At 49.9% G+C, this 27,822-nt stretch overlaps 3 protein-coding genes and 1 long non-coding RNA gene across 7 annotated transcripts in view; 2 read left to right on the top strand and 2 right to left on the bottom strand.

Annotated features, from left to right (window-relative positions):
- The window catches only part of TMEFF2 (transmembrane protein with EGF like and two follistatin like domains 2), a 165,230-nt gene extending 158,671 nt beyond the window's left edge, over positions 1-6,559 (top strand). For both annotated transcript variants that reach the window (XM_038182388.2, XM_027461889.3), the window contains exons 9-11: positions 110-268; positions 4,779-4,865; positions 5,271-6,559. In XM_038182388.2, the coding sequence (XP_038038316.2) occupies positions 110-268; positions 4,779-4,865; positions 5,271-5,367 (343 nt within the window). In that variant the 3' untranslated portion in view covers positions 5,368-6,559. The remainder of the gene's footprint in view (positions 1-109; positions 269-4,778; positions 4,866-5,270) is intronic.
- LOC140002971 (uncharacterized) lies at positions 13-22,618 on the bottom strand. 2 transcript variants are annotated; one of them, XR_011810802.1, is made up of 3 exons: positions 22,404-22,618; positions 9,662-9,820; positions 13-7,474 (listed from the first exon to the last, which is right to left on the bottom strand). It is a non-coding gene; the product is annotated as an uncharacterized lncRNA (long non-coding RNA). The 2 variants fall into 2 exon arrangements; XR_011810803.1 differs by lacking the exon at positions 22,404-22,618 and adding an exon at positions 21,046-21,302.
- On the top strand, positions 17,863-26,548 carry CAVIN2 (caveolae associated protein 2). Its single transcript, XM_027461893.3, has 2 exons — positions 17,863-18,292; positions 23,973-26,548. The coding sequence occupies exons 1-2, from the start codon at positions 17,903-17,905 to the stop codon at positions 24,762-24,764; spliced, it is 1,182 nt and encodes a 393-aa protein (XP_027317694.1). The 5' UTR covers positions 17,863-17,902; the 3' UTR covers positions 24,765-26,548.
- NABP1 (nucleic acid binding protein 1) overlaps positions 25,327-27,822 on the bottom strand; it is a 32,684-nt gene continuing 30,188 nt past the window's right edge. For both annotated transcript variants that reach the window (XM_072041299.1, XM_072041300.1), the window contains exon 8: positions 25,327-26,639. The gene's annotated coding sequence lies outside the window, so the exon portion shown is untranslated. The remainder of the gene's footprint in view (positions 26,640-27,822) is intronic.

Below are 27,822 nucleotides of genomic sequence, written 5' to 3'. Positions count from 1 at the left end.
ATCAGCTTGTGCTTAAGCCACGGGTTATTTATTTCTGTTTTAGATAGACTTTGTTTCAGAGTTGTTCAAAATCAGCAGGTGTAACTGGAAGAAGTATTTTTCGTTTCAGGTGCGATGCCGGCTACACTGGACAACACTGTGAAAAAAAGGACTACAGCGTTTTATATGTGGTTCCAGGTCCAGTACGATTTCAGTATGTCTTAATAGCAGCTGTGATTGGAACTATCCAGATTGCTATCATCTGTGTTGTAGTCCTCTGTATTACAAGGTCAGTATCTCTGATACTTTGCAATAGAAAAAAAAAAGGACATTTTTTTTCCTGCTTTATGCGCTGATTATACAGATTTCTGCAGTGACACTTGTGATAACAAATACCATTCAGTTCACCAGCAACAGGTGATATCGCCTGGTCCCACCAGCCAGAGCTCCTTTATTGTTCAGACTGCATTTTTACTTCCTTTTTAATCAAACTTAGGTGGCGATGGTGCCTACAGCAAATGAAGGTTCCTATTTTGTATTCAGATGCTTGGACAAATACTGTTCATAGAAATAAGGGGGATATAAACACGGCAGCTGGATCAACACTTAATAAAACTAATCATATCTCCATCTGGTTTCCTCAAGGGCCCATTCCCTTAGTCCTAATCAGGCAAAGCATACAAACTTTAAAGCCTGTTTGCAATCCCATTGATTAAATGATTTCATTAGGCTTGTATACATGTTCAAAGGTACTGCACATGTTTAAGGTCTAAACTAGATGGTGGCACACCAAACCACGTGTTAAATTATTTTTTAATGAGGAGGAAGGGTTTATTTGAATGGAAACAACAGCCCCAAGGTGGCTCAGAAGGGAGGGATAAACACGGTCCCTCCACGTGTGCTTTCCCTCTGAACTTTCATTGCCTCTGGGAGGGTCGGGGGTGAGTTCTGAACTTCAGGCATTTTCAGGCTTCCCTCAGAAATCACAAGGTTAAATTCACTCAGCTGGCAGCACCGATACAGCACTCTTTGAGAAATAAATTTCTATAAAAAAAGACAAGAAAGTAAAAGCCAGGTATCACAACTCTGTAGAAAATAGAATTTCTAATATATTTCACTCCCTCTGTCGCACTACCTGGCTGGAAGACAAGTGTAGCATTTCCTCCTGGAAAAGACAAAAAAAATAAATAAATAAATTCATAAATCCTTCTCTGGCCTAAAGGCATAAAACAAAACCATCTGATGAAACCGAGGTGTTTTTTTGGCTAAGCTGAGGCCATCAACCCAATGCTAGATGCTGGAAGAGGCAATGGATAATACTGTGAGGGTATCTGCAGAAGGAATTCAAACAACCAAACGGGTTGTGTGGGAAGAAGAAGGTGGTGTAGTAACTGATAATGGAAAAAATGCTCGGTGACGTTTTTTTTGAGGGACTGTGGTTGTGGCACCTTCATGCAGTAAATCAAAGTGCCTCCGAGTGAAGAGTGAAGACAGGCTGTGCCGTGTGATCTGGCGCTGCAATGCAAATTACCTCTCACCCTGTTTTCGTACAGAGACGTTACCTTTTCCCATAGACTGTGTAACCAAGTTAATTTGTGATCTTTTGACTTTTCTCTGTAATGCGTGTAATTACTGCAGAGCATTCTCCAGCCCGGCATAATGATTTGAGATACATTTGCAAAAGTGTACTCTTAAGTGGCTTAAGAGAAATCCATGTGACAGGAGAGCGTTGTGGCAGCATATGCATAAGTAATTGAGTTTTTGAAGTCATCTGCTTCAGAGAACCTGCCTGCACTGGTTTGAACTCCCTGCCCTGAACTCTTGAAAATGCTAAAACCACCCTCACAGCTTCCTGGGAGAAGGCAGCGAAACTGCACGCAGGCAGAGGCCAGTACAGCCACATCCTTCGCTGCTCTTTTCAGTGCAGCTTCACCTAATTAATTTATCAAAAGAGCTCGGTGCACTGTGTCCAAGCCCTGCACTCGAGCTGCATGAGAATACCACGGCAAATTTCCTAGCTGTTGGTAAAATCTTACCAACTAAAATCTTACCTGTACGATGGTGCACATACGGGTGGCGGCCACCAGTGCTGGAAGGCCCTGATTTGGGCTTCAGGGGCTCTGCTCCTTGAGGAGCTTGGTCCCCTGGCTGCTCATCACTAGTGCCAGCAGAAGGAAGGCTCTGGGGTGCAGGAATAGGGGACCAGAGAGCAAGAGGTGCAGGGGGAAAGTGATGGAGCAGTGCGGCACGGGCCCTGCGCCAGAGGACTTTGAGCGTAGGGACAAGGCAAAGGGCAGGCAGCGACGGAAAACGGAGGAGGATGGTGAACGGCGTAGGTACGGCCTGGTGGCATAACGATTCTCAGCAGTTTTCTTTACGGCTTTGCATTTTTTAGTGCTTCCCTAACGTTTAGTCACAGCAGCTTATTTATGGGAAGGAATAACTTGATTAAAAATGAATGGGCGACGCGTGTCACCCGCTGTGAGTCGCACGGCGAGGAGCTGGGCAGAGGGCAGGTGGGCAGCCCCAGCTCTGGTGCCCCGTTCACACCGCTGTGACTGCCGGGGTCGGAAGGGAGCCCACAGAGGTCTTCTGGTAAAAGTTACGGCTGAGGAAAAGCTGTCACTCTGGTTTTAGTAAGTGGTTATTACTTCTGGTTGAATGCCAGCACCCTTCTTAAGAAACCCAGACACAGCATCCTTGTAAGTCCAGCAGCATCGCATTTGAGCAGTGTGGTGTCAGAACCTGGCCCTGGTGCCTTTCCAGAGCACATCTTTGCTTCCATCGATCGGTGCCACCGCGTATTACGCAAGGAAAAAACGGGTATTTGGGGTAAGAGATGCTTTCTCATGGCCTTAATTGGAGTAATCTCTATGTTTGCATCGATCTCTCTCAACCTCGGACTGAGTGACCGTGTAGGTACCGTCAGATTTTGGGGAAGCACTTTTGGCGGCTGAAACTGCCACCAAAGGCTTTTCCCCCAGCCCCGCTTTGCTTGGCTGGGGCAGACCTGGTTCAGATCCTCATCATGGGGCCGTGGGAGGGAGCCCTGCTCACCCGGAGAGGCCGCCTGGGGACATCGGGGCCGGGAGGCTGGGGGTGTGGGGCTGAAGGAATCAGCCCAGCACCTGCTACCGACGGCTCCTTAGCTCGCTCAGGGAGGGTTGGCGGCTTTTTGGGGAGCAGGCAGTGAACAGTGAGCTGGTGGTGAAATCACAAACCAGCCCAAGTCTGCGTTGCTTGCATAATGAAGGCTCTGCCATAACCTCTGCGAGCGGTGGGAATGCCGGCTGATTTTCCCCGTAGTCATGCTAGCAGCCTGCTTGCCTGCTTCCCGGCAAGGAGAGAGGCAAAATCTAGCACACAGCGATACGGCTTCTCATGAGGGGGTGGTCCCGTTGGCTTAGAAGTGCGACAAGTCAGGACAATCTGACCCATATTTCGTTAGACACTTCTATAATTGCGTTTCGGCAATGGGAAATGCTTCACAAGTCCTCATGCTCTTGCTCTTAGCCTTTCAGTTGGAGTCAGGAAGCTATAGCATCATTTCCATTCAACGGGGGAAAAAAAAAGCCCGAGCCTTTTTGATTGGAAAGGGTCACTGAAACTTTCACTGCGGTTTGCTGCTAGAGGGTGACTCGACACGGAGCTGCAGGCAAGTGCCGTGAGCTCGCATGGCCCTGAGAAGGGCTGGGCACCCCCAGCATGACCTGCAGGGCTTCACAAGGTGCTGCTGAAGGCGGCTTCGTGGCACAGAAAAGCAAGTGAGCTCGGTGCAGAGGGATTCTCCTCCATGTCAGTGTGCTCTGGGGTGCTGCAGGGCTTCCCACCGCGCCGCTTCAGGAGGGTGTAACTCCTGCTGGAGACAGAAGGAGCTTGTTCCTCACCCTGTGCAAAATCCCAGCTAGGTCACCCCTGTGAGGGACTGATCCCATTGCTGGCTGGGTTTCTGCAGCTCACCATTTTCCTGCTGATCCCACAAACACAAGGAGTGCGAACATCTTAGAGGGTGTTGGTGTCACCCTGCTGCGGTTCTGCTCGCCCGGCAGTTTCGGCTGTAACCCTTTGGCTTTCCGTCGCTTGTCACCTCCTGCGGCTGTCACCAGGGGCTGGACATCCCCACGCTCTCTGTCTAAGGGAGCCTCTCCGTGGAGGGAGGCATTCCCCGGAGCCAGCACTGCTTTGGGTGCAAGCACCATGAGGTTTGGTCCCAATGAGGACCAAAAGAGCTTTGCTTTTGCAGCCATCCAGAGGAAAATCAGGCGCTGTCTGTGCAGTGCAGCTGCTGGGTGAGGAGTGTAGCATCCGTAAGGAAAGGGGCTGCTCGCTCATGTCCCAAGCATGGAGCATCTCCCTGGAAGCTGACAGTGAGTGTAGATGCTCAGCTCTTCAGAAGGGCATTCAGCAGGAGCATCCACTGCTGCATCCGCTTTGTAAATACTTTCTGGGCCTGTGGTGCCGGGCAGGTGAGCGTGAGACCCTCCTACATTGTCCAACAGCACCTTGCTGAAAATAATCGCATTGTTTTAAATAATTGCCCAACTACAGCTGAGCGCCACAGCACAGGAGGGGCTGTAGCGAGGAGCAGGAATCTTAAAAAGTTTCCCCTACCAGGCTTTTGTCTGTGGCTTGGTGGTTTTGTCCCCCGGCGACACGGGGTGAGGCACAGTCCCCTCGACGTCCTGTCGCCTCGAGGAGGACACCCGAGGCGTGCCAGCAGGTCCCTCTTTTAGCACCCATGTCCACTGTGCAGAGATGCCTTGTTGCGAACGGCGTGCTCTTACGGCTCTCTTTTCCAGGAAATGTCCCAGGAGCAACAGAATCCACAGACAGAAGCAAAACACAGGGCACTACAGTTCAGACAACACGACGAGAGCATCGACAAGGTTAATTTAAAGAGCGCATGTTTCCACAATGGCAAAACTAACTGCAGAGAGCTTGGACTACAAAATACAGTATTATAGACAAAAGATTAAGACAAGATCTACACATGTTGCCTTGCATTTGTGGTAATCTACACCAATGAGAACATGTACTACAGCTATATTTGATTATGTATGGATATATTTGAAATAGTATACATTGTCTTGATGTTTTTCTGTAATGTAAATAAACTATTTATATCACACAATATAGTTTTTTCTTTTTCATGTATTTGTTATATATAATAAATACTCAGTGATGAGAAAAAAAAAATTGGCTTTCTTAAATTTGCTGTATCTCATAGCTGTGTATAGTCTTGGGATATTGTACGTGGACACTAACAAATCTTCTTTTCTTTCTTTTTCCAGTTCTAGTGGCAATTTTGAGTCTACTGAACTCAGTAGTAGGGTTTTGAGTTGGTCCAAGATCAGCGACAATTATGGATGTGGGAAAGGTGAAGAATAATTTAACCTACATTGAGGAGGGATAAAATATTTCAGATCCGGACTCAACTACATTTCATCAGCTGCCTTCTCCCATACCATCCATCTTTACTCTCCCATAGCTTAGAGAAATCCTTGCCTTCTAAATTAAGTCCTAACTGAAGGGGAAATGGAAATTCTTGGTAACTGCTTATGGGAGTGCCGGGGGTAATGTCTCAGTTTGGGAGGGAATTAGGTGTCCGCCAAGGTGAACCCTGCGAGAATGCATTGCAGCATCTCCAACTCTGGTCACTGGAGTGAGTGAAAATTGCTTCCTACTGTTGATTGAAAATTATTAGGTTAAAAAAGTTAATAACATAATAACAGCTGAAATGCCAGCACCATTTGTACCTCATGAACATGCTGATATAATTTATTTTTTTCAAAGAGAAGGTGAAAACCACTCAGAAAATACCTTCTGAATAACTTTATGGGTGACCCTACTCCATTAAATGTAATGAACTCAAATGTTGGCTATACCTCGGGAAAATAAGGGCACGCGTTTTGTCACATCCACATGATGGACAAGATGCAAAGTTATTTCCATGGTAGCTGAAACTCTCCAAACCACTTTCTTTTGGGAAGCTGATATTACTCGAGTTTGCGCTATGAATCCTGAAGATGACAGAGTGACACTGAAGGGCAGAGAGTGGGCTCTTCATTCGTGCTGGATCGCATCCACGCCACTGATTGCCTGCTGGAGCACTGGTCACACTGAGCAACGTAATCGAACTAAAAAACAAAACAACTCGTAGCCTTACTCGTTGTGCTTCTCCTTCTCAAAGAGAATTTGCCTGGGCACAAACTGCTCGTGACAAACACGAGGAGTATTTTTCACCGTCACCTCCATGTACGAAATTGCATCTGGGGCTCAGCCAGATGTGGGGTTACCCGGGGTGATGGATCATGAGTGTGTTTCCATCTCCTGCCTTCAGCATTAGCCTGGTCACTCACAACAGTCGCCACCAGCCCTACCGGTGACAGCCCACCCGCTGTCTGGCCTTCAGACGTGGGTGAAGCAGTATTTCTACCCCACCATGGCTTTTGGTTCCCCACCATCCCACCCCAGCCTGCTTCCAAGTGACTCCATTGCATGATGTTCACACGGGCTCAGTTTTTGTCTTGTTGCGGGTTTCTTGACTTTTGGAAGGTAATAAAAGGCGATTGGCAAGAGATGCTTCCCGGCACCTGGTCTGTGCTGATTGATGGGCGGGGGAGCGCGGTGCCCGGGCAGGCAGCGGGCAGGAGGCATCTCGGCCGCAGCGATGGGCTGAGGATTGGGCCGGCAGGAGTGCTGCGCTGCAGCCTCCCCCCGTGCCTTGTGCTTCTCTGAGCGAGGTGTTGGAGGCCAGCCCTTGTCACAAACTCACATTTTTGAGCGGCATCCAAATGTCAGCCCCCCCACTGGGACTCGGCTCTGGATTGTTTGTTTCGGTCGCTTACATGAAATGCAAAATCAAATGTTAACACGCACACACGGCCATGTAGCTATAGCAATAAAATTATTTCTTTAAAAAAAGCAATTCTTAGCCCATCCGAAAATAGCATAGCGTGGCTAGAAACAGAAATAGGAGTCCCACACCGTCTCTAGCCTTGCTGAAGTTACTGGCCCTGCCTTCACCGCGTAGTGCCACATCTAATCCCTGAACAGCCCGTGTTGTAGAGGTGTTATTGGCTGCCTCCCCAGCTGCAGAGCCTGCCACAAATCCTTCACACCTCCGAAAACCAGACTGGTTTTAAGTACCTGCTGCAGACTTCGGGGCAGAAAGAGGAAAGTGATGTTGTTTGTAACGCCCAGGGGACGGCTCCCACCGAGCATCAAAGACCTCCTTGTGCCTTTCCTGAAGGGACGGAAGCATCATAAGGACACACACCTCCCTGAGCCGCTGTACTGGGGAGCACGGGTGCATCCCTGTGGGCAAGGCAGCCGAGGTCAGGGGTATCGGGCCTGGGGTAGGACTAAATGCATCACCCCCACCACCAAAAAATAAAAAAAGGACAAAAAGGACACCGTGCACTGTGTGGAAGACGAATTATTCAGAGTGTACCTGGAGGTGCGTGGGTCAGCCGCTTCAGGGGTGCTCCTTAAGCTGCAAGCAAGAGGAAAAATAACGTCACAGACACGGTGGTTAGGAATTAAACAAGAGGCAAAGCTCCAGCATCCACCTCTCGGGCTGCAGGTGCACAAATCTGCTACTGGGAGCGCGGCACCAGGGCCCGTAAATGCCACAGCAGCGTGTGGAGGTGCCACACACAGGCTGTGCAGCCCGACTGTGGCGTGGGGCATGCAAGCCGTGCCCCCTCCTGCCCCAAACACCCCACAGTCACAGCGCTCTCCCTTCCAGATGCTCGCTATCCCTCCTTTCCATCCAGCGCTAGCCATGCGGCCTGTACAGGCACATCGAAGGGAGAGTGGCTACAACAGGCCGCTGGCCCCTTCAGCTCGCCTTCTGCACCAGGAGAACCGGTGATTACCTCAAATAATAATCGTTAAAAATATAATAATTGGATCGTAAGGACTGGATAATGATCACTTGGGCTGTGTTCTCTTGCTGCAGCAGGCGTGAGGCAGCGCGAGCTCGGCCCCACGTGGAAAGCCCCCTTCCCTCACAGCTGGGGGGGGGGGGGCTCTCGCAAAAGCTTCCTCTTCAAAGCGCTCGCTCAAGCCTCTTTGAAAACAAAATGATTAAAGGCTCTCTCCCCTCTCATCCGACATCAGACACAGCTCGCTCCGCAGCCTTGCTCTCACCCTTGCTACGCGTGCCGGGAAGGAGCCGCCTGGCGTGGAAGCAGGGCCCGATCCCGCACAGCACGGCCTGGCCACATTCCTGTGGGTCATGGGCTGCACCCCTAGGGCTATAGGGAAAGTGGGGCCGGGAAGGCCCACGGTTTGTCATAGTATTGTTTTTTTTTCTTCCCATGACTTTAGCTGGACGTAGAGGTGGATGGAAATGCTCTGGGCCACCACAACGAGGTCCCTGGATCCAATTTGTTATTGATAATATTTTGTCCAGTATTTATCCGTATTTTATTACGGGCTGGATGAGCCACAGCCTGGCCAGCGGAGCCCGTTGAATTCAGGTCTCTCTGGCATGGAGACCCAAAATGCTCGTTTTTCGCCCTGACAGCCGCCACACGGCGGCTGGGGCTCTGCTAAGACGTGTCAGAGGCAGCCACGAATCCCGGCAGCACCTCCTCGGCCTGCCACAATGCCTTTAGATCAGGTGGGTTTAACTTAGTTCAGTCCAGTTTAATTAACAGTTTTGTCCCAGCAGGAGGGCTGCTGAAAACAAAGATGCGTTTAAAAAAAAAAATAAAGCAGGTTTTTGTGTTTTGGTTTGGTTTGCTTGTTTTTTTACCGTATTGAATGAGAGCCACAAAGCAGTAAAATATTCCGCAGTCTCACACAGAAGCAGCCAAGGCTGCATAATAATAATAAAAAAAAAAAAAAAGAGAGAGAAAAGGAGAAAAGCAGGCGAGAACTCTGCTCTGTGATGCTTACTGATGGCTTTGTCAGGGAGCAGCGAGCAGTTTTGATGGGCATTGGTGCCCGGCCCCGGCTCCATCACGAGGTGTTAAGGCGAGGAGCTTTCGGCAGCGTAGGTGAGGCAGAGCTGGTTAATGTGACCTGGATTAGAGGCTATAGCTAGCGCTTCCTGCATGTTTTACATTTTCAAATAAAAAGAAGCTTCTTGTTTAATGGTTAATAAAAATGATTAGCGCTCCCAGGGCACTGATTCTGACAGATGCGGAATGGCTGGAGGGACCAGCTACAAGGCACGTGGGAAGATGAAACCCATTTCCTTTTTTATTTTTTTTTTAATACTGTTGAGTTCGTCTCCACCAGCATTTGCAAGTTAATTTGTAATGTAATTATATGTTGCTCCTGTCACAGAAGCAAAGCGAGCATGATGGGCCGGGGCCCGCCAGCAGTGGCACAGCAAACACTTCTGCAGCAAAGGAAAGCTGCCAGCTAAGTGTGCACACACGTCTAAAATACTACCTATGTGGTGGGTATTGGACATGAAGAAAAGCCCATTCCCGCTCTGAAAGCTGCCTCAGTTTTTACCTTTTTTTTTTTTTCCACACCATGGAAAAATGATCTGCCACTGGCGCATCCCCAGGATGAGGATGGGGGCGACATGGGAAGGCGATGGTGCCCTCACCTCCACTGCTGTCCCCAGCCCACCAGCCCAGTTTCCCCGGGGCTGAGCCCACGCCAGGGCTTGGCTCCTTTTCGGTTGTGTTGCTCGCACTGCAAGGTGAGGCTCCCTTACCTCTTGGGCTTCTCCACGGGAGGGCAGTTTGTAGAGTCCTTGGCTGTAAAACCAGTTGTTTTCCCAGTGATGTGTCTCCCGTCCGGATGTCCTGCCATCCAGCTCTTAAATTTTGTGATGCCAACGCAAAACCATCAGGAAGACGGGCTGGTCCAAGACCTGCTCCACACAGCACAGGAGAGAAATGAAGAAAAAATACTTTTTTTTTTTTTAAATGAAAAGACAAATGCAAGGAATGGTCATAGTTGGGTAAAAATGAATTGAGCAGTGCGTAAGAGAGACACAAGATTAGGGAGGATAACGTTTTAGTTTAAGTGTTCCATCATTATTAATTCATTTGGTGCTCTTTATGATAATACCAATCATTTGGAATTCATTTGGTGTTTATGTGGATGTCAGCTCTACTTCTGCAGAAATTCTGAAGTAATTCAGCATTAATGTGCTATTAAACATTGTTACCAGCCAGTACCTTCATTACTTCACCAGCACAGAACAATCTTTCTTTCCCCGTTCTCTAAATCCAAACTCCAGTGTTTATTTTGCTTTTATCTTTATTAGGGTTTTAAAATGTAACGCTGCTGTTTAAAAATCCTCCTTATGCTACATTACTCTGGTCGGGTTTTTTTGATGGCAACAGAACGATGCAAATCAAGGAGGGGGTTAACAGGGATCCCTCATTCCGTCTCTAAGCCACAGTATTTAAAAAAATACCAACAAATAATAGAAAACTTGCACTAAAAGAGCATTATTTAGGTATTACAGTCAAGGACTCTACAAAGTCCTGACCCCGGCCAGGGCTCGGCCTCCTCCTCCTCTGCCCCGCGCGGCTTTGCGCAGAGCGCCCAGCCCGCTGCTGAGGGATTTTTGCACTTAATGAAAACCCCGGGAAGAATATGAATGTGTGGAGGTTAAAGGAACCTGGCAGCGCTTCCTTGTCTGTCATGTCTTTAAGGATTGCCATTAAGTCATAAACGTGACAAAGATTAAAGAGTTTATTAATGTTATTAGAGACTTGAGATAAAATGCTCTGCCTTGCAGGGTCTCTCTCCCTCTCTCACTATTTAATGAAAACATTTTCATCACTTTCTGAATCTATTATACCCAATATTCATTTCAGGAGGCCTAAGATGATTTTATTTTAATTAGAGAAGATGTAGCAACCACCTGAAAGCAATACAGCTGAGCGCCTCGCCACGACTCCCCTCTCCCCGCTCCCTGCAGACGAGCCTCCCCCCAGCAGCTGAGCTGCCCCGAGCCCCGGGGGACCCCAAAAGCCTGCCCCATCCCGCACCCGAGCCCAGATATCTTTGTGCCAGAGCCTTCCCGGCCGGCTCAGTGCTTCCCATTCGCAACGCAGGCAGCTCGCAGATGCTCTGTCTTTTAAACTTTCCAACCAGCCCGGCTTAATTTGTTAATTTATTCTGCAACCTGATTTACTGTTAATTTATTTTGGTGAGGAAGGTAGCCCAGCTTTCAATCCCAATTAATTAAAGGGGAGGGCTTGATGCTTTCTGCTGCGCGGGAGCTTCATGCCGCACCGTAACCCGTTTTAGCGCCGCGCCGAAGCACTTCAGAACTTGATCACCGGTACCTAATAGAAACCCATACACCTGCAAATTAATTTCACGCACACAAAAGATTGCTCTTCGCAAATGTGCCTTTAAGAGCCGAATTTCGGCGATAGCCTTCATCACCTGCTGCTTAGCAACAGCCATGGCATCGCTGGCGGTGGGCTTGTCCTACACAGAAATGTCAAATCCAGGCTGTGCTCCTCCACCCCGCCTTGGCCAGCCCTGCAGGTGCTGCCCAGCCCCTGGTTAACAGCATCAGATTTTGTTAATTTTGTTTTTTTGAGGGGCCGCTCTTTGAAGCAATTATCCTGCGGAGCGACGAGGAACGTGATGGAAAGGTTTCCGGAGCCGTGGTGTGGCTGCAGGGCGAAGGCTGCTCTGAAGTCTTCCTCACAAGCCTTGGTGTGTGCAACCAAACTCAGAAGCACCAGGAGAATTTGGCGGCCTCACGGGCCGAATAACCACGGATGACAGCTGCCTGCTCAGCTGGCAAAGTCACGCTCAACTCAATTCATACTTATGAGAAAACCAAACCTAAAGCCCAAAATAAAACAGTTCAGCTCTGAAAAGCCTGTGTAGATGCCCACTGCTGTCCACTAACCAGGACGCATGCCAAGGGCCACCAGCCAGCCCTTCTTGCTGTATGTCCCTGCCCTCTCCTCCCGCCAAGTTTCACATCCCCGCATCTCTTAAGACAACGCAAAATAAGGCAGAGATGTGCCATTTTCCCTTTAAAAGCAAAATCCTTTCAAAAATCAAAAAAAAACCAGTAATAGTAATTACATGGCTTTCACACAACGTGACGCAAGTAATATGCTTTTAGATAGAGACATACAAGGCAACAGGCAAAAATACAGAAATCCGAACCCGACTTATCTTTGAAAGCTATTTTTACAGGAGAGACAGAGGAAGGAGGGTGACAGGGAACGGGAACCAGAGCCCGAATAATATTTGAGAGCGAGCCACGGTGAGGAATTAACCTTTTCCTAATTAGAAGCTGTGCGGCAAAGGGAACCACGCAGTCGAGAGCGATTTCCACGAGACAGGGCTTGGGATGCGGGAGGCAACCCGTCGGGAGGGGCAGCAGCAGACGGGGCCAGGCTCAGGAGGAGGGATGGAGACGTGTCCTCCTCTGTGTGACTCTGATTGTCCAAATATTGCCGCGTTTAGTAACTGGAGATGGGGAAGGATTTGCTCCACATTTGATTCTCCTCTTTTTAGCCTGGATCTGAGCTCCTCAACCCACCCAACGACTCGCTGCAAGCCTCCTGCATCATCCCTGTGGCAAATATCTTGCGAGCAGCTTGGCCAAGGGCTTTATTTTGAACCGCTTCGTTTTTATTAACACCCACGCTCTTACATCTCCGGCTGGAGAGCTCTCAGATGCAGATACGGCAAATGACACAGGGACGATGCTGGTGCTGCTGGCCCGGTCCTCTTGAACCTCATTAAAGCTCCAGAAGGCAGCCAGCTCCCTGCTGCCTGACCCAATAACGCTGGATCCGTGGGGAATAAATAAATAAATAAGCACCTTTAAAGCACGCTGCCCCTTTAGGCTACGCTACCTTGAATTACGTGCCACGGCCCTACACAAAATAGCGGACTGATGGGGTGATAAGCTTGGGGAGAGAAAGGTTTAGAGAATGAGAGTGAGAGAGAGAGGATGGAAAAGGAAGATGTTTTAATGCAAAACGCAGCTTGCCTTTTTCCCCTTAAGCTTCTCAGTCGGCTGGGCGTTGTCCAAGAGCAGAAGGTATTTTTCTGAGGCTCTTAAATGATATTTTTCACCACCAGCCAGCTGAAGAAGCGAGTATTTCCATTCACACTATTTCTGGGAGTTACATTTAGGAAATCTGCGCCAGCCAGCCCTTTGTTGCTGTCTGTGCATGGAGTTAAAAGCTCAGCAGCATCTCGCACACCGCTGCAGCATCTCGCTTGCCTGACCCCAGCCGAAAGGCAACGGCACAGCAGCTGCTGGGTTTTTGGGGGCCCGGCAAGGGGACGCCTTCCACATCTGGGGCATCGCTTCACATCTGTCCCCCTGCACAGCAGCAACAAGGTTGTCACCCTCGGAGAGGCCCCTCCATGCCAGACACAGGAGGGTTTGCAGGGTGCTGCTGTTTGCCAGGTGCTGACAGCGGGAAGCACGGGCAGGGAGGCAGCACCAGGGCACCAGCACGGGGAAACCTGAAACACAGAGCAAAGGCTTGCAAATAACTCCTGGCGATCTGTGCCCAGGCTAAAAGACCAGTTCCCCCCGCTCGGGGCTTTGCTTTCGATCCAAGTTTGCTGCCCGCAGCCCAGGGGATGACAGCACATAACAGAGCGCTTCGGAAAGCCTCGGTGCTCGCCGAGTAAACAAACTAATTTGCAGCTTGACATTTTAGCCGTGTCCTATGTAGAGGACTTTCTGCTTATTCAAGCTTTCTGCATAAAAACACTTAATAGCTGTGTGATAATAAATAGGATATTAATACCATGCGTCACGGATGCTCGGTACCTGATTTAACCTTTTTTTTTTTTTTCTTCTAACCTCAACAGGGGCTCTGAAAGATATGCAGCTTTTTATATAACTAAATTAATAAGTGTTTTCAGCCGCTGAAAATAATTACCGCCGAGAACTGAGGCCAGCCGGTCCGTGCTGGATGCTGTTTGCCTCTCTCTTACATCGCGGTTGTGATCCTTGCCTTGACCAGGGCCGTGAGACGGAGCCAAGGGCTGTGCACCCAGGTCACTGGAGGAACGTGAAGCAGCAGGACACGGCACGACAGGAGCCTCGGCACTGCGGGAAGGATGCTCGCTGGGCTCCTGCTCCGCCAGGGCTCACCCCAAAGAAAGGAGCCGAGGGATGCGCACGGCGGTGCGGCTGCAGGAAGGTGCTCGAGTCACCCAATTATCTGCAGAAAACAGATCGCCCAAATTCACCTGCTTCGCACATAATTAATGCTCTCTTTGCTTCCATTAAATGTGATTTCATTATCTTCGTCTCCCAAACAACCAGATTACAAGGGAGGAAGAGCTCTTGCGCCAGGTTTTTCCCCATAATGGCAGTGCCGAGGAATGTGCCCGAGAAAGGCATGACACTGATCGTAACCCCAACTTACCCCGACAAAGCTCCCCTCCTTGGGAAGAGGCAAAGCCCCCTGTACCAGCACGGGAACACGCTGCAGGGGTGCAGGCTGTCCTCGTCCTGGCCAGGAAGGTTGTTCTGCCCTGAGCTCCTGGGAAGCTCCACGAGATGATAAATCATCGAAAACGCATTGTAATAAAAAGCGGCCTGTAAAAAGTGTCCATGTGCGTTCGGTGCAAACTCTAAAAGCTTTCTAATTTTTACCGTCTTCTAGTGGAGGAGGGACGAGGAAGCAGAAGGGCTGCCTGCACACCTCCTCCACCAGGATGCTTACAGGATCCCGCTGGGTCCTTGCCCCAAAAGCAAAGCTCGTTCCCAGCAGGCACCCACGGGCCGTGCTGCAGATCCTGCCATTTCCACACCCTTTCAACATCCCCTCCATTTATCTATTTAGTTATTTTTAATCATCCTTCTGATGCTAATGGACTTGCGTATCCCGCACGGTGCCCCACATATTCTCTAGATGACACCAACAAATTGCCAAGCCCGGCCTGGCCGCCCATATGCTGCTCCATTTGTGTCCGCTGCTGTCCTGACCGCGAGGCTCAAAGCCTTTTGTTCAGGCTGCTCAAAAGCCCGAGCGAGTGCCTGAAATATTCTCCCATATCTTAAGCTAAGGAAGCCATTCTTCTCCCCCGTCACATAAACTTAATTTGCTTTTCAAAGAAAAATTGGAGTTTGTTATTGAGCTCCTCAAATGTCTGAGGAAATACACGGAAAATGCTTGGCACATATGGTATTTTTATGTGGCTTATTTTTTTTACTTGTCTACGAGTCTGCACAAAATTATTGCTGTTTGGCACACGGCAAAAGGAAGTCTCCTGTGCATAACATGATTTAGTCTGGCCGATAAAGTGGAAGTGGATTTCTTCGTTGCATATTAAGTTCCGCTGGATGCCATTTGCACAAGAGAGCAAAATTGCAGTTTCATGTTCTTTTATGATGATACATTTCCTGCCAGCCATCCTCATCTTCTTGCTCTCCCCCAAAACATTCAAATCTCTCCCGGCAGTGACTCTCCAAATTTCCCACTCCCGTATATTTCTTCTCCTAAGACTCCAGCCTGCCCCAGCCCCCGGTTTGGACAGCAGAGTCCTCTTCCAAGACAGCCCGAAACGAAGCAGGAGGGAGCGTGATGGCCATGTGAGGAGGGGCACATCCCTCCCGCTGGGTCGCAGAGGGGACCCTCGAGCCCTTCCTATAGCCACTGGGGCAGCAGCCTGAGTGTAGCACCAGGAGAGGGGCCAGGCCAGAAGCGATTTACCCAGCTCTTTGCCTCCCAGGTCTCCAGGGGTAGATGGCCTCATGCAATCCCTTTACAGCCGGTGGGAGCTTTGACGTGAAATTCGATAAGCTGAGGATGATGGCTACAGTCCCCGCCGTTCTTCTTCCCCGATTAGCTCCCCTCTCCTTCCACTCCTGTCATATTGTTTTACCTATTATTCCAAGCCTAATAAATTATCGGTAATGCTCCGGCATAAAACATTTATTATCCCCAGCATCATGTGACTGATGAGTGAGTTAACCTCAAATTTCTGCCCGTATAATTCACGCACATTGATTTTACATGAAAAGAACTCTTGACTTGCAGGAGATGACCCTGATAAATTTAATCTCTTTAATGCTTCTTCTTTCTAAATAAATGCAAAGTGTTTTCGTCTGTAAAGTTTCTCGCCAGCAAAACCTGCAGTGCAACTTGGCAAAAAAAACCCTCCTCCGCTACCCTTCTGGACTAATCGATAAATCTTAAAAAAAAATAAAAAAATAAAAAATAATAAAAACTGGATCAAAACGCTCCGATTCCTCAAAGCCCAGCCAAGCTGACAGCTTTGTTATAAATGCGCCGCCTGATCAGAGCTGACAGCTGGTGTCAGACCCACAGCTGGAATCCGGGGCTGGCTGGAAGCGGCACCATCCCGGGGCTGGCCTCGTGCCACCGCTCCCCCGCGGCGTGTCCCCGGGGTGGGGACCCCAGGGAGACCCTCCCAGGTCCCGGGGACCCCGAGGAGTGGCCCATGGTGGGTGCTGAGGGGCTGCTAGCGCAGTGACGTTGTCTCTGGATTTGCTTTACCAGGGTGGGGGATAAATGGGGAAAATAGTTGTGCTTCGTGCTGACCACGGTGCTGTAGGTTTTCCCTCGGATGCACGGCGAGCCAGGAGCTGGAAGAACCTCAGAAACCTTCAGGACGTCCAGAGAAGGCTCAGAACATCCCGGCCAACACGAGAAAAAGGCAGCAACGCGGTGGGAGCCTGGGAAAACGCCAGCGGGTCGGGAACAGGTAGTGCTCCTCGGGAGGGCAGGCAGCAACCCAAGGGTTTTGTTGGGGCTGTTGCCTTTAAAATACGTCCGCTCCCCTCCCAGCCCGCATATTTTACAGTCTCGGCATACTTTCCTTGTTGACAGCTCTGGCAAACTCAGTGGGTTTTTTCCTAAGTGAATTTACTCCCCAAATACATAAAAAAAAAAAAAAAAAAAAAAAAAAAGTGACAAAAGCAACAAAACGAGGTAACCACGGCAGTGCCGCAGGACCTTCGGGGGGGTGACCATTCGGTGATTGAACCAGGCAACTCATCTGCATCAAGTCTTTGATTCACGTTCATTTTTAAGGCAGTGTTACTAAAATATTTTGTTTCCTACACAGAGAAAAGGGCTGTTCGGACTCAAATAATCCATGCTCAAGTCAGGAGTCCAAGTCTGAAGTCCAAATCCATCCAAGTCTGGAGGACTTGGATGCACCCAAGTGTTAGAAATGATGACCAAAACTCTCCGTGCTGCAACAGGCAGTCCTGCTGCCAAGCAAAGCCAGGCAGGGCAGATAAAAAGAAACATCCTGAGCTTGGGAACATCAGCACAGGGCTGAGCAACCAAAGCCTGCTCAGGTTCAGAGCCTTTCCCCTACGAGGCCAGCTCTGGACCAGCCCTGGGAGCTGCTGTGCGTTATTCCCGATAACGGGGTCGGTGCTTGTGCTCCTTCCACCGAGCGAGCTGGCCAGCACCAGAGTGCTGTGGTTGCTGTTGCTGTTATTATTCTTGCTGGTTTTGATGCTGATGGTATTACTGATGATGCTGGTATCCGTGTTGATGGTGATAGAGCTGTTGATGTCGATCCCATTGATGTTGATCCTGTTGATGTCGATGCTGTTGATGACGATACGATCGCTGATGACGATATGACCACTTACGATGATGCCCTTATCGCTATTACTGCGCTGATTTCCACTATTACCGCTATCTCTATCATTATTTCCAGCCCCCAGGCCTCGCCCCCTCCCCAGGGCCCCTCTCCCAGCCTCTCCCCGAAGCCAGCGGGGCGCCACCCGGCCTCATCCAGCGGTGTCTCCTGCCACCTACCGATGCTCCCAAGGAGGCAGCCCCACGCTGCTTCCCCCCGGGGGGGCCAAAGGGGCCCGGCCACGGTGCCGGGCGGCCCGGGGCGGGCCAGCCCCGGGGCCGGGCTCGTCCCAAAATCCTCCCCCGGGGTGGGGATGCGCTGCGCTTAAGAGCGGCGGCGGCGGGCGGCGGCGCGTCCCGGGCCGGCCATGGGGGAGGCGGCGGGGGGCAGCTCGGTGCCGCCGCCCCCGGCGGAGGCCGGCGGGGGGCAAGTGAACGCCCTGACCGTGCTGGCCCTCCTGGAGAAGCTGGTGTCCATGCTGGAGGCGGTGGAGGGCCAGCAGCGGCAGATGGAGCAGAGGCAGCGGGGGCTGGAGGGAGCGGTGCGGGGCATCCAGGGCGACCTGGGCAAGCTGTGCCGGAGCCACGGGGCCACGGGGGAGGCGGTGGAGAAGCTGCTGGAGAAGTCGCGGAAGGTTTGCGCCCACACCCGAGCCGTGCGGGAGCGCCTGGAGAGGCAGTGCGCCCAGGTGCGGCGCCTGGAGCAGCATCACGCCCAGCTGCTGCGCCGCGACCGCTTCAAGGTGCTCATCTTCCAGGTGAGGGGGCCTGGGGGGGGCTGGGGGGCACTGGGGGCACAGCCCGGCACTGGGGGGCACGGGGGACAAGGGCACGTCCCGCTGGCTCCAAGCAGCGGGGGGAAAGTGCCCGTCCCGCTGGCCCTACCCAGCTTGGGGACGAGGTCCCGTCCCGCGGACCCTACTCAGCCAGAGGAGCCCCATCTCCATCACCTCCTGCCAAAACCAGGGGAAGAGCCCTTCTCCGCCAACTTCCCAACAAGGAAAACAAGGGTTGCTCATTTGTTACCCGTGAGCAAACTCGAGGACAAGCGCCCCGTTTTGCCACCGCTTCGCCAACTTGGAGAAAGTGCCCGATGGCTGCGCCCCAGCCTCTTGTGCTAATTTGGGGAACGAGCCCCCGTGCACTAACTGTTGACAAACTTGCAGAAAATGCCCTCATTTTTTTTTTCTCCAAACTTTTTTTTCCTCCATCTCTTTTTTCCACTCGCCCTGAGCCAGCTTGGGGAAAGAGCCCGTTTTGCAAACTCTTCGCAAACCCAGGGGAAAGGGTTAGGGTCTCCCTAACTCTCATTAAGTGTTGAGAAAGATCCCGTTTTGCTCGCAGCAAACCTTGGGAAGAGCCTTTTCCTGCTGTTAGCAATCGCAGAGAAAGAGCCCATTTTGCTAGCACGTAGCAGGCTCAGAGAAGGATTCCATTTCGCTGACTCCTCGCTAACTTGGCACGAAGGTCCCTGTTTTCCTAACTTTTAGCAAACTTGGGCAAAGAGCCCCTTTTGTTAACTCATAGGAAACTTTCAGAAAGTTCCCAATTTCCTAACACTCGGCAAGCCCGGGGAAGGAAGGGGCTCCTTTTCCTCTGCCTCCAGGAGCAGGGCAGCACCGCAGCCCTCAGCCCTGCTCCCACCCCATTCAGAGAGGAGCTAAAAACTCCGCGAAAACTCCTGGGAGCCCATCCAGTGATAGCAGCAGTTTGCATATTTTCCCCTTTTTAAGCAATGGGCTGGACGGGAGCGCGGCGTGAGCTTTAACTAAACACAGGACATGACTTTTACATCTGGGCAAAAAAAAAATAGAAGGGGAAAAAAAGCCCTACACAACGTGCTGGGGGAAGGAGAGCAAACGCGTTACAGCTGGCGGCTGCTCACTCTGCTCCTTAGGCTGAATTTTTTTCTGTTGTGGGGAGAGGAATAAAAAAATGAAAATTTTAAAAGCTTGGCAGCCTGGCCAGTGCCCAAGGCACGTCCTCCCAGGGAGGAAGCCCCCACCGCCCTGCTTATTGTTCTCCCAGAATGACAGCTTGCGGTGGCACGGCCAGAAGAGGAGGAGCCGTGGCGTGGCCAGAGCAGGGCAGTTTCCACCCCAGAAGGAATGTGGAAATTAGTCCATGAAGGAGCTAAATCGAAAGGCGTGTGCCCCTGGGCTTCTCTGAGTACTTAGCATGTTAGTGCTTTAGGAAGGAGTGGCAAATCTCACCAGGAAGGGGGCAGAGGACGAGGAGCATCCCCACAGCTTGTTTCCTGCTGCAAAGTCAAAGCCTTGGTGACTTGAGTCAGAGCCCTCCCTTAATACCGGCTCCTACATCATGAGGATGGTGCTGAGCGTGTTCCCAGGGGGTGGCCACCACCGAAAGGAGGATGGTGGCTCCGTGAGGGCGCTGGCTGGGGTGCTGCAGGCCGGCCCCAGGGCTTTCTCCTGGGAGGAGCTGGGATTTTCCACTGGGAAGTGGCCGCACCCAGGGGGGGCCTTGCCAGAAGCCCGAGCGATGAGCCCACCGCCCACGGGGCCTGCCGAAGCTGGAGGTGGGACGAGCTGCTGGCCAGCACTGGAGGACTGCGGGGTGGAAAACAGAGCAAAAGGCCGGCTGGGGGACCATAATTTTCCAAAGAAAAACAATAGCAGGAAGGAGAAGTCAATGAAGCCGTATTGACGCCAGGTTTCTTTCAAAACAAAGGGAAGTCTGGATGCATGCGTCCTCTCTTCAGTTTGGGGAGGCTTCTTTTTGACTAAAGCTAACAACAAAGCTCATCCAGGCCTCGTTAGGCCCTGCTTCCCCAGCCTAGGAAGGCAGCTCAGGATGAGCACGCGGCTGTGCTTGGCTCCCCGCACACCTCCAGCACCCCGACACCTCGCAGAGCACCGAGCACACAACACAGCGAAACCTCTCTGCTGAAACCTCTTTTCTGAAACCATGCCCCAAGCCACCAGCAGCAGCTTTCCCCCAGCCCACATGCTGAGAGGGAACTGCGTTGAGGAAAGTTCAGCTATTTACGTATTTGCCATTAAAATGCTCTTCCTTTTCTCTCCCTAGACTGTCCGTGCTGTTACTAGCTTGCATTTCTTTTAATCGGTGACATATTCCAACGGCGCTGCATCCGAGCATTTGAGGAGGCAAAAGTTATTACAAATGACACAGCAATTTAGCAAAACACTGAAGTGACTGTTTCAAAAATCCTCGTTAAGCTTTGGCATTGTTCCCTCCTGTTTTGTGCCTGCCACATGACCAGGTTTTTGGTGGCGGTTTGGTAGGTGGTTTTATTTTTAGCTGCAGAAGCAAAATACGAGATAAAAAAGGCTGGTGTTTAATTTTTCAGTAAGATGTCGTGTTTACGAGGGAATAGGCCAGATAAAATACGACAAAATTACAGCCTGGGGGTCAGGCACCCTAATATTCAAGCCCCTTTCAGATGCTGCTCTTGGTAAATGCTTCATCCCCAAATGAATCCTCTTACATTGATAACTCTTACACTGATTAACAACAAAAAATATATCACGTGGCTCTTGGGACTCTGTCCAGCTGTGCTGTGGGGGCAGAGGGATGCTGTGGCCAAGCCCAAACCACCCCAGTCTGCACAGGAGGTGCAAGTGGTGGCCAGCACCATCCTCCTCCTCCTCGCCCGCAGTCCCAGCAGCTTTGGGACACCCTGGTCTGAGGAGTTTGTACGTGCCTGAGGGAAAGAAGGTGGAGCCACTGCTGGTTTTAGAAGCATTAGTCATTTTCTGACAAATACCTATTTTGTGTAGCAAAACAAGTGTGAGGTTTGTAATCGTCCAGGCATTATAACACCATCTACAAGCAGAGCAGCGTGGGCTGCCCCAGGCGCAGAAAAGCCTCCCCCTGTGGAGGCCTCGTACTCCTTGCAGTGTGGCAAATTAAAAAAAAATCCATTTTGTTTTGTTTTTTCCTGGAAAACAGGCTGCTGTTCTCCAAGGCCATGCATGAAGCTTAGACCAGGATGGGATTTCTGGGATGTCAGCACTATCTGATAGGCAAAGACCACCCGGTGCCTGCTTTTAATTGAGTCACTAGCTCATTAATGTACGGAGAGAGAAGTTTGGTTGATTTATTTTTTCTTTTAGTAAATACGGAGTCTGAGAGTCTCCCTTCTACTTGCTCACAAATGTGATGGAAGTTGAAATAAAACCTAAGCCAGTGTTTTCCAGGGACATCATGCAGTAGTTTAACGTAAAATTTAAGATGACCACGTGAGCACAGCACCAGCCTGTCCTTGAAAGGAGCTGTGCCAACCCCCCTGTGGATAGGACCACAGTGTTCAGCTTCGTACGATGCCACTTTCCTAGATTTGATACTTCAAAAGCTACAGCCCCCCTTTACTCATTAAAATCAGAGTTTTCTATTCCGTTCAGGTGCTCACACCTGAACACTGAGGTGTTTAAAACCCTTCGCAATTACCTAGGTTTGCAAAGGATGCACGAGATGAGTCAATTACCTTTTATACCGAGTTCTCGTGCCCTAGGGAGCAATTTAGCACTGCACCCACTCACACAATCCACGTTTCATTATCTACAGCGGAGAGAAACACAAATATTTGTACCGGGGCTGCGTTTCGCTCACAGCTAGCGCAGGTTTGTTTTGCTTTTGATATCGTGGTCACTGCTGCAGGTAGCTGCAACAACGGGATGGCTGCTGGCTCTGTCGGGCGTCCTGCTGCAGAGAAAGCATCGTCTGTGCAAGGGCACCCGACAGAGGCTTCTCATCCAGGAAAGCACGTGGAAGCCTTGAGAGCACCCAAACTGCACCCAGCCATCAATGTTGTGATAATTTTCATTTTTATAGCCTCAAGGGATGCTCACCGACACACTCCGGTCCCACTGGTGTAAAATTACTCACCGGCGTATTGCTGAGTTCCTGGAGTGCCGTAAGGTAGACTTTGCCATTTTGTTTTTGAAACAGAAGTGGTGGCAGCTTCTGCTTGTTCATCAGGACGTCCTTACGCAGCCTTGCCAGCAAATGTAACTCGAGGCACTCTTCTCAGCACTCACAACTGTATGCTCAGCCCTGAAACGACAAGCATGAACTTGGAAATGTGTGGGTTTTTTTACCCCTTTTTTTTTTACCCCTTTAACTGTAATCCCAGGCCCACATCCTTGGGGACAAAGATGGGACTACTGCAGCCAATTCTCTCAGCACTTACTGCTTCCTCATGCAAGGGATAAAGCAAGCCCAGAGGATGCAGGTGTGAGGAGCAGGGAGGACAGGTGTGTGTGCTGGGGGCCTGGCTCTCCTGGCATTGGTACCCTGCTCCTGAGCTGCCAGGGCTCCGTACAAGCTGCACCTTTTGCACTTCTTCAGTCTTCTTGGTTTTTAGACACCTTCCTTCCTTCCAGGCCCTCTTTTGGCTTTGTTTCTAAAAATCAATCATTTTCTTTTTAACGACCCGTGTTTTCTATGTAATAGATCTTTTAAAATAGATCATACAAAAATAGATTTTTGTATGTCGTATGCTTTTTTTTCTCCGCAGAGTTGCCCTGTCCACATTTTTTATATTTCCCAATGCACCGACCAAATTTACCGTTTTTTTTTCTGTGCTGTAAATAGCTGTAAAACAACACACACTCTAAACATGGCCACGTGGCTTAAACTACAGCAAAACCCGTGGGAGAAGAAATGGACAGCTTTTCCCCAGCCTCCCCGTCCTCTCCCCGGGAGGACAAGAGGCATTCCCAGTGCCTGAGTGGAGTCATCTATGCAGCACGGAGGATTTCCAAGCACATTTACAGCACGCTGACACTAGCTGTGGTCCTTTTGGCCAGCCCCACTCCCGACAGCTCTTCCCCAAAGACCTCAGGCCGTGGCAGTGATGGTACCTGCCACCCAAAGCAAGTGGGCTTAGGCCATAAGGCCAGAACCTTATCCTCGTGCATCCAGTGGGCAAAAGTTGACTGCCTCGACGCTTGAATTTAACATTCAGACCATTACAATGATATCAAGGAGAAGAGGGAATAGCAGCTCATGCCCTACATCCTGCTAAGCCCGGTGCCAGCCAGAACCTTCACTGTGTTTTTGACTTCTTTAGGTCAACGCAAGGTCTGTAACAAGACCTCCTGAGCCACAATACCAACCCTGCTCCCCAGGGGTAGGCGTGCAACTTCATGGCAAACTGTTTAATAACAGTACCTAATTTAAATGACAAGAGCAGGATTGCCATTCTGTGTACATCCCGAGTCACTCCGAAAGAGAAATCGTACATTGACAGCTCATTAGTCTTAAACTGTATCAGATAATGGTTCAGTGGGCTTGGAGTGGCTTGTTACTGGTTAAATATACTGAAACAACGAGAAATGTTCAGCAGCCTTCATCTCATGAAGAAAAAAATAAAGTAATTGTTCAGGGTTGTGCTTTGTTTATTAAATTTGTGTCCTGTGAACTATGAAACTCAAATATCGTCAATTCTTTCAGGAGGAAAATGAGATCCCTGCCAGCGTTTTTGCAAAAGAGCCTGTTCCCAGCATTACAGAAGGAAAAGAAGAGCCCGTGGATGAGAACAAGACGCTGGAAGAAACCCTGCATACAGTGGAGTTGTCTTCAGATGACGACATGCCTCACGAAGACGATGTGGGTGACAGTGCAGAGGAGAAAACAGAAGAATCGAGAGCTGAGAAACTTAAGAGATCCAGCCTGAAGAAGGTTGACAGCCTCAAGAAAGCGTTTTCCCGACAGAACATCGAGAAGAAGATGAACAAGATCGGCACAAAGATCGTCTCGCCTGAACGGAGAGAGAAGATCAAGAAATCGCTTACAGTACATCATCAGAAATCCTCCTCTTCCAAGAGCTCGGCTTTCAAAGTGTCGCCCCTCGCGTTCAACGTGAAGAAAGGCCGAGAAGGAGAAAGCCCTGCCGAAGCCGAGGACAGACCCGCGGAAACTGCGAGCAACGAGCAAGCCGAGAACGAGGAGGAGATGTCGTTTGCCGACATGCACTCGGATATGACGCCCACCACGTCTCTGACCGAGGAGAGCAAAGCAGTCGTCGATTCTCTAGAGAAGGAAGCCAGGGTGGAAGGGAGCGCCGTGATGAACAACAACATCGAGCTGTCCATCGTTGAAGACGATGAAGAGTACGGGGTGCCTCTGGAAGTTCCCAGCCAGAAACTGTATGAGGAAAGGAACAAACCGGTCAGCGGGGAAATGGAAGAGTCCGACGAAGAGACGACCCAAGCAGCGGTTCTGCAGATCAACCAGACGGCGTAAAACGTCCGAGCCTTCCTCCGCCTTCCCGATACGCGTGGTTTTGCCTAGGCGAGTGACTGGTTTCTGCTACACAGGTGGTAGCAGCCGCCCAGTTTCCTCCAGCCTGCTCTCTGCAATGATAATTTATGGCATCGTATTGGAACGCAGAGTGAGTGAGGTCAACGACAGGCTGCGATGTGCTCTGACTTTTAGGCCATTTCACTGGTGTTTATTAACGTAGAGATGCTGTCAGCTGGCGTAAGAGACTAGCAGGGAAAGAGTATGTCTGGCAGAAGCAAGCCGGTTAGCTGGCTTTGTTAGAGCTGGCTCAGAGAGATGCAGGGAGAGTAGTCAAAACCCAACCATTTCTGATTTCTTCCCTCACAGAATTTCCTAGCACTGTGAGTAGTTTTGTATGTAAATGTAGAAATACCGACGAGAACACTTGATTTCGGGCTCCTTGCTATGCTCTGTGAATACTAACAGCCTCGGTAGCTGCGTGCCCCTGTAGCCGTAAGGCCAGAAGAGCAGAGGGCATAGCAAAACTGAGAAGTCGGATCCATCAATTTCAATGGGCACAAGGGTTTGTTTTTTTTTTTGCCAGTAGTCTCTCGCTTAGAAGAAATGACTGCGTTTGGATGGAAATGAAAAGATGTTTTTCAATCTTACCGGAGTTATGGAAATACATTAGTGACAAGCATGAATGTGTAATCAGCTACTGTACCTGTAATGGATCATAAATCTAAAAAAAAAAAAAAAAAAAGGAAAGGAGTTTGATAGAAACAGTAAGAGTCTGAAGTATGAAATGTTAAAAAAAAGGGGGCAAAATCTAAACCTGCCAATATTAAATCTATACTCCCAGCTTTAAGAATATGTACTCAGATAACACTAATTAATTGATTCTTAATCCTTATAGCAATATACTATAGAACTTTGCACCTGCACAACTTTGTATCTCAGAGTATTTTGGAAATAGCATAATTTATCTTTTTACAGATTATTTCATATATAGAGCTATATCTACACAGAAGAGTTAGATAGTTACAGGGATGTAAGGACAATCACTTCAAAAAGGAGAAAATGCTCTTTTAGGCATGTGTAAAGGGAAAATGCATCAGGGACTGAATGCGATGGCAGGGATGAGTTCTTGCAAGGAAGAGTCTGCAAAGCAGATTTGATTCTCTGCTAATAGCTTTTCTCAAAATTGCCTCCACGCTCTCCAAATTGCACGTTTAATTTTTCAAAATTGGGGGAAAACGAGAGGTTACGGAGGAGGTCGTTCCGTATGAATGCCCATTCTTGTCACTACACCAAGGTGAGGGTGCGGGGAGGAAAGGGAAGCTCAACACCCACAGCTGCCACCTTACATCCTTGTTTGTTTATGCAGTGGGTCTTTTTTTGTGTTTTTTGTTTGTTTTTAACATATACGTATAACTCTACTGACGCTTAACGTTGCACTAAAAGTTTGCTTCCTTCAACTTGTATCTAAAGTCACAAATTATAGCGGAATTAAAAGCTACAACAGAGATACCATTGTGAAATGATTAACAGATACTGCTCTGCAGGGGCGGCATCTGTGACCAGTAAGGCACACTGGAAATTAGTTGATAAGAGCTTCTTGTAGGCGAGTACTGTTCAGAGTTAAGCTCTCACGTATACGGCATCATATAGGAGATCCTGTTCGCGAGGAGAATCATGGCGTAACCCGTGCAGCTATATTTTTATTTTGTATTAACTCCAGTGGATTTCCAGCGTTTTTACGTGTAACTAATGACAAATATGACAAATAAACGCATAACATGAAACGTGGCCGTGTCAGTCTTTGGGAGAAGCAGTGCAAGGAGCCAGCAGAGTTTTCTCCATCACACCTTTACAAGTACAAGCAGGTCTTCAGCCCTAACAAGAGGGAAAGACAATGACTCAGTTCACAAATGTCTGCTTTTGTGCTCTCACACACACCAGAGCACGCAGCTCAGGCTCCTCAGATGTCCTCTGGTCTGTTCCTTCCCTTCTCGAGTCCTAACCAAAAGCATTAGTTCACAAAACTTGCTGTTTCAGGGTGAAAAATGACTGTGGCGGCGGTCGTCGCCTCTCAGAGCATCTCAAATATGTGCCTGGACCTTGTCATGCTGGCAGGTGTCAAGTACACGCAGGGGTACACCACGTTGGTGGTGACAGGGCTCGTTCCCATAATTGCTTCTTAAAAAACTGCTGCTTCACCCTCCTTGCCACGGGAACTGCGGATGCTCGTGATGCCAGCCATGCAGCTGACATTTCTGTCCGCTTCGGGAGGAATGCAGAGCATCCTGCTGCCCCCCAAACTGCTCCCCCACGGGCAGGCTGCTCACCAGCAGCAGAGCAAAGGCAAGGTTTGGCCCCGCTGAGGGCTTTGCCTAGGCAACAAAACACGAGGCAGGGCGCGGGTGCAGCTGCCAGCGCAGCCGGGAGGTGCTGACTCAGCACGCAGGCATCCTCCACCGCCTGCTTCGCCGCCCTCGCTTTCCCAAATAAATGGAAAAAAAAAAAATAGGCCAACAGCCACTTGCCACCGCTTGCAACTGCCTGTTGCAAGGCTTTGCTTTCACAAACCGTCTCACAGCCAGCACCAAGGCCAAGCTGGGTGCACGGCGACGTTTTAATCAGCACCTTTGCAGCTTTCGGTGCTGGCTGATCCCTCCTGCCCTCCTCCTGATCAATACGCCTGCCTTCCCCTCCTCTTTTCCTTCCGAGCCGCATGCCTGAGCCTGAAGCGTGCACTAATTGAAGCGAGGGGCTCTCCCTCACCTGGTGCTGATAACCAGGGTCATCTCCAGCTTCCCTGACGCGGTTATCCCCTTCCTCGCTGCGGGAACAGAATAAACCTGCTTTGGGTTAAGCTAGAGGTGGTTATTTATTTTTCTCTCAGATCACAGATGAATATCGTTGCGTGACCACCGGCACTAACCTCTTTTTCCATAGCAACACTAAAGAGAACATAAACTATGAGTCATAATTCCTCTCCGGAGGACTTTTTGGTAATTATGATCATTCCACAGTTCCTAAAATACATTGGCTGATATATAGCTCTAGTGGAACAGCT

Source organism: Anas platyrhynchos, chromosome 7 (assembly GCF_047663525.1).
Source record: "Anas platyrhynchos isolate ZD024472 breed Pekin duck chromosome 7, IASCAAS_PekinDuck_T2T, whole genome shotgun sequence".
NCBI lineage: Eukaryota > Metazoa > Chordata > Aves > Anseriformes > Anatidae > Anas > Anas platyrhynchos.
The sequence above is the reverse complement of the archived record's forward strand: the minus strand, read 5'-3'. Positions and strand labels throughout refer to the sequence as shown.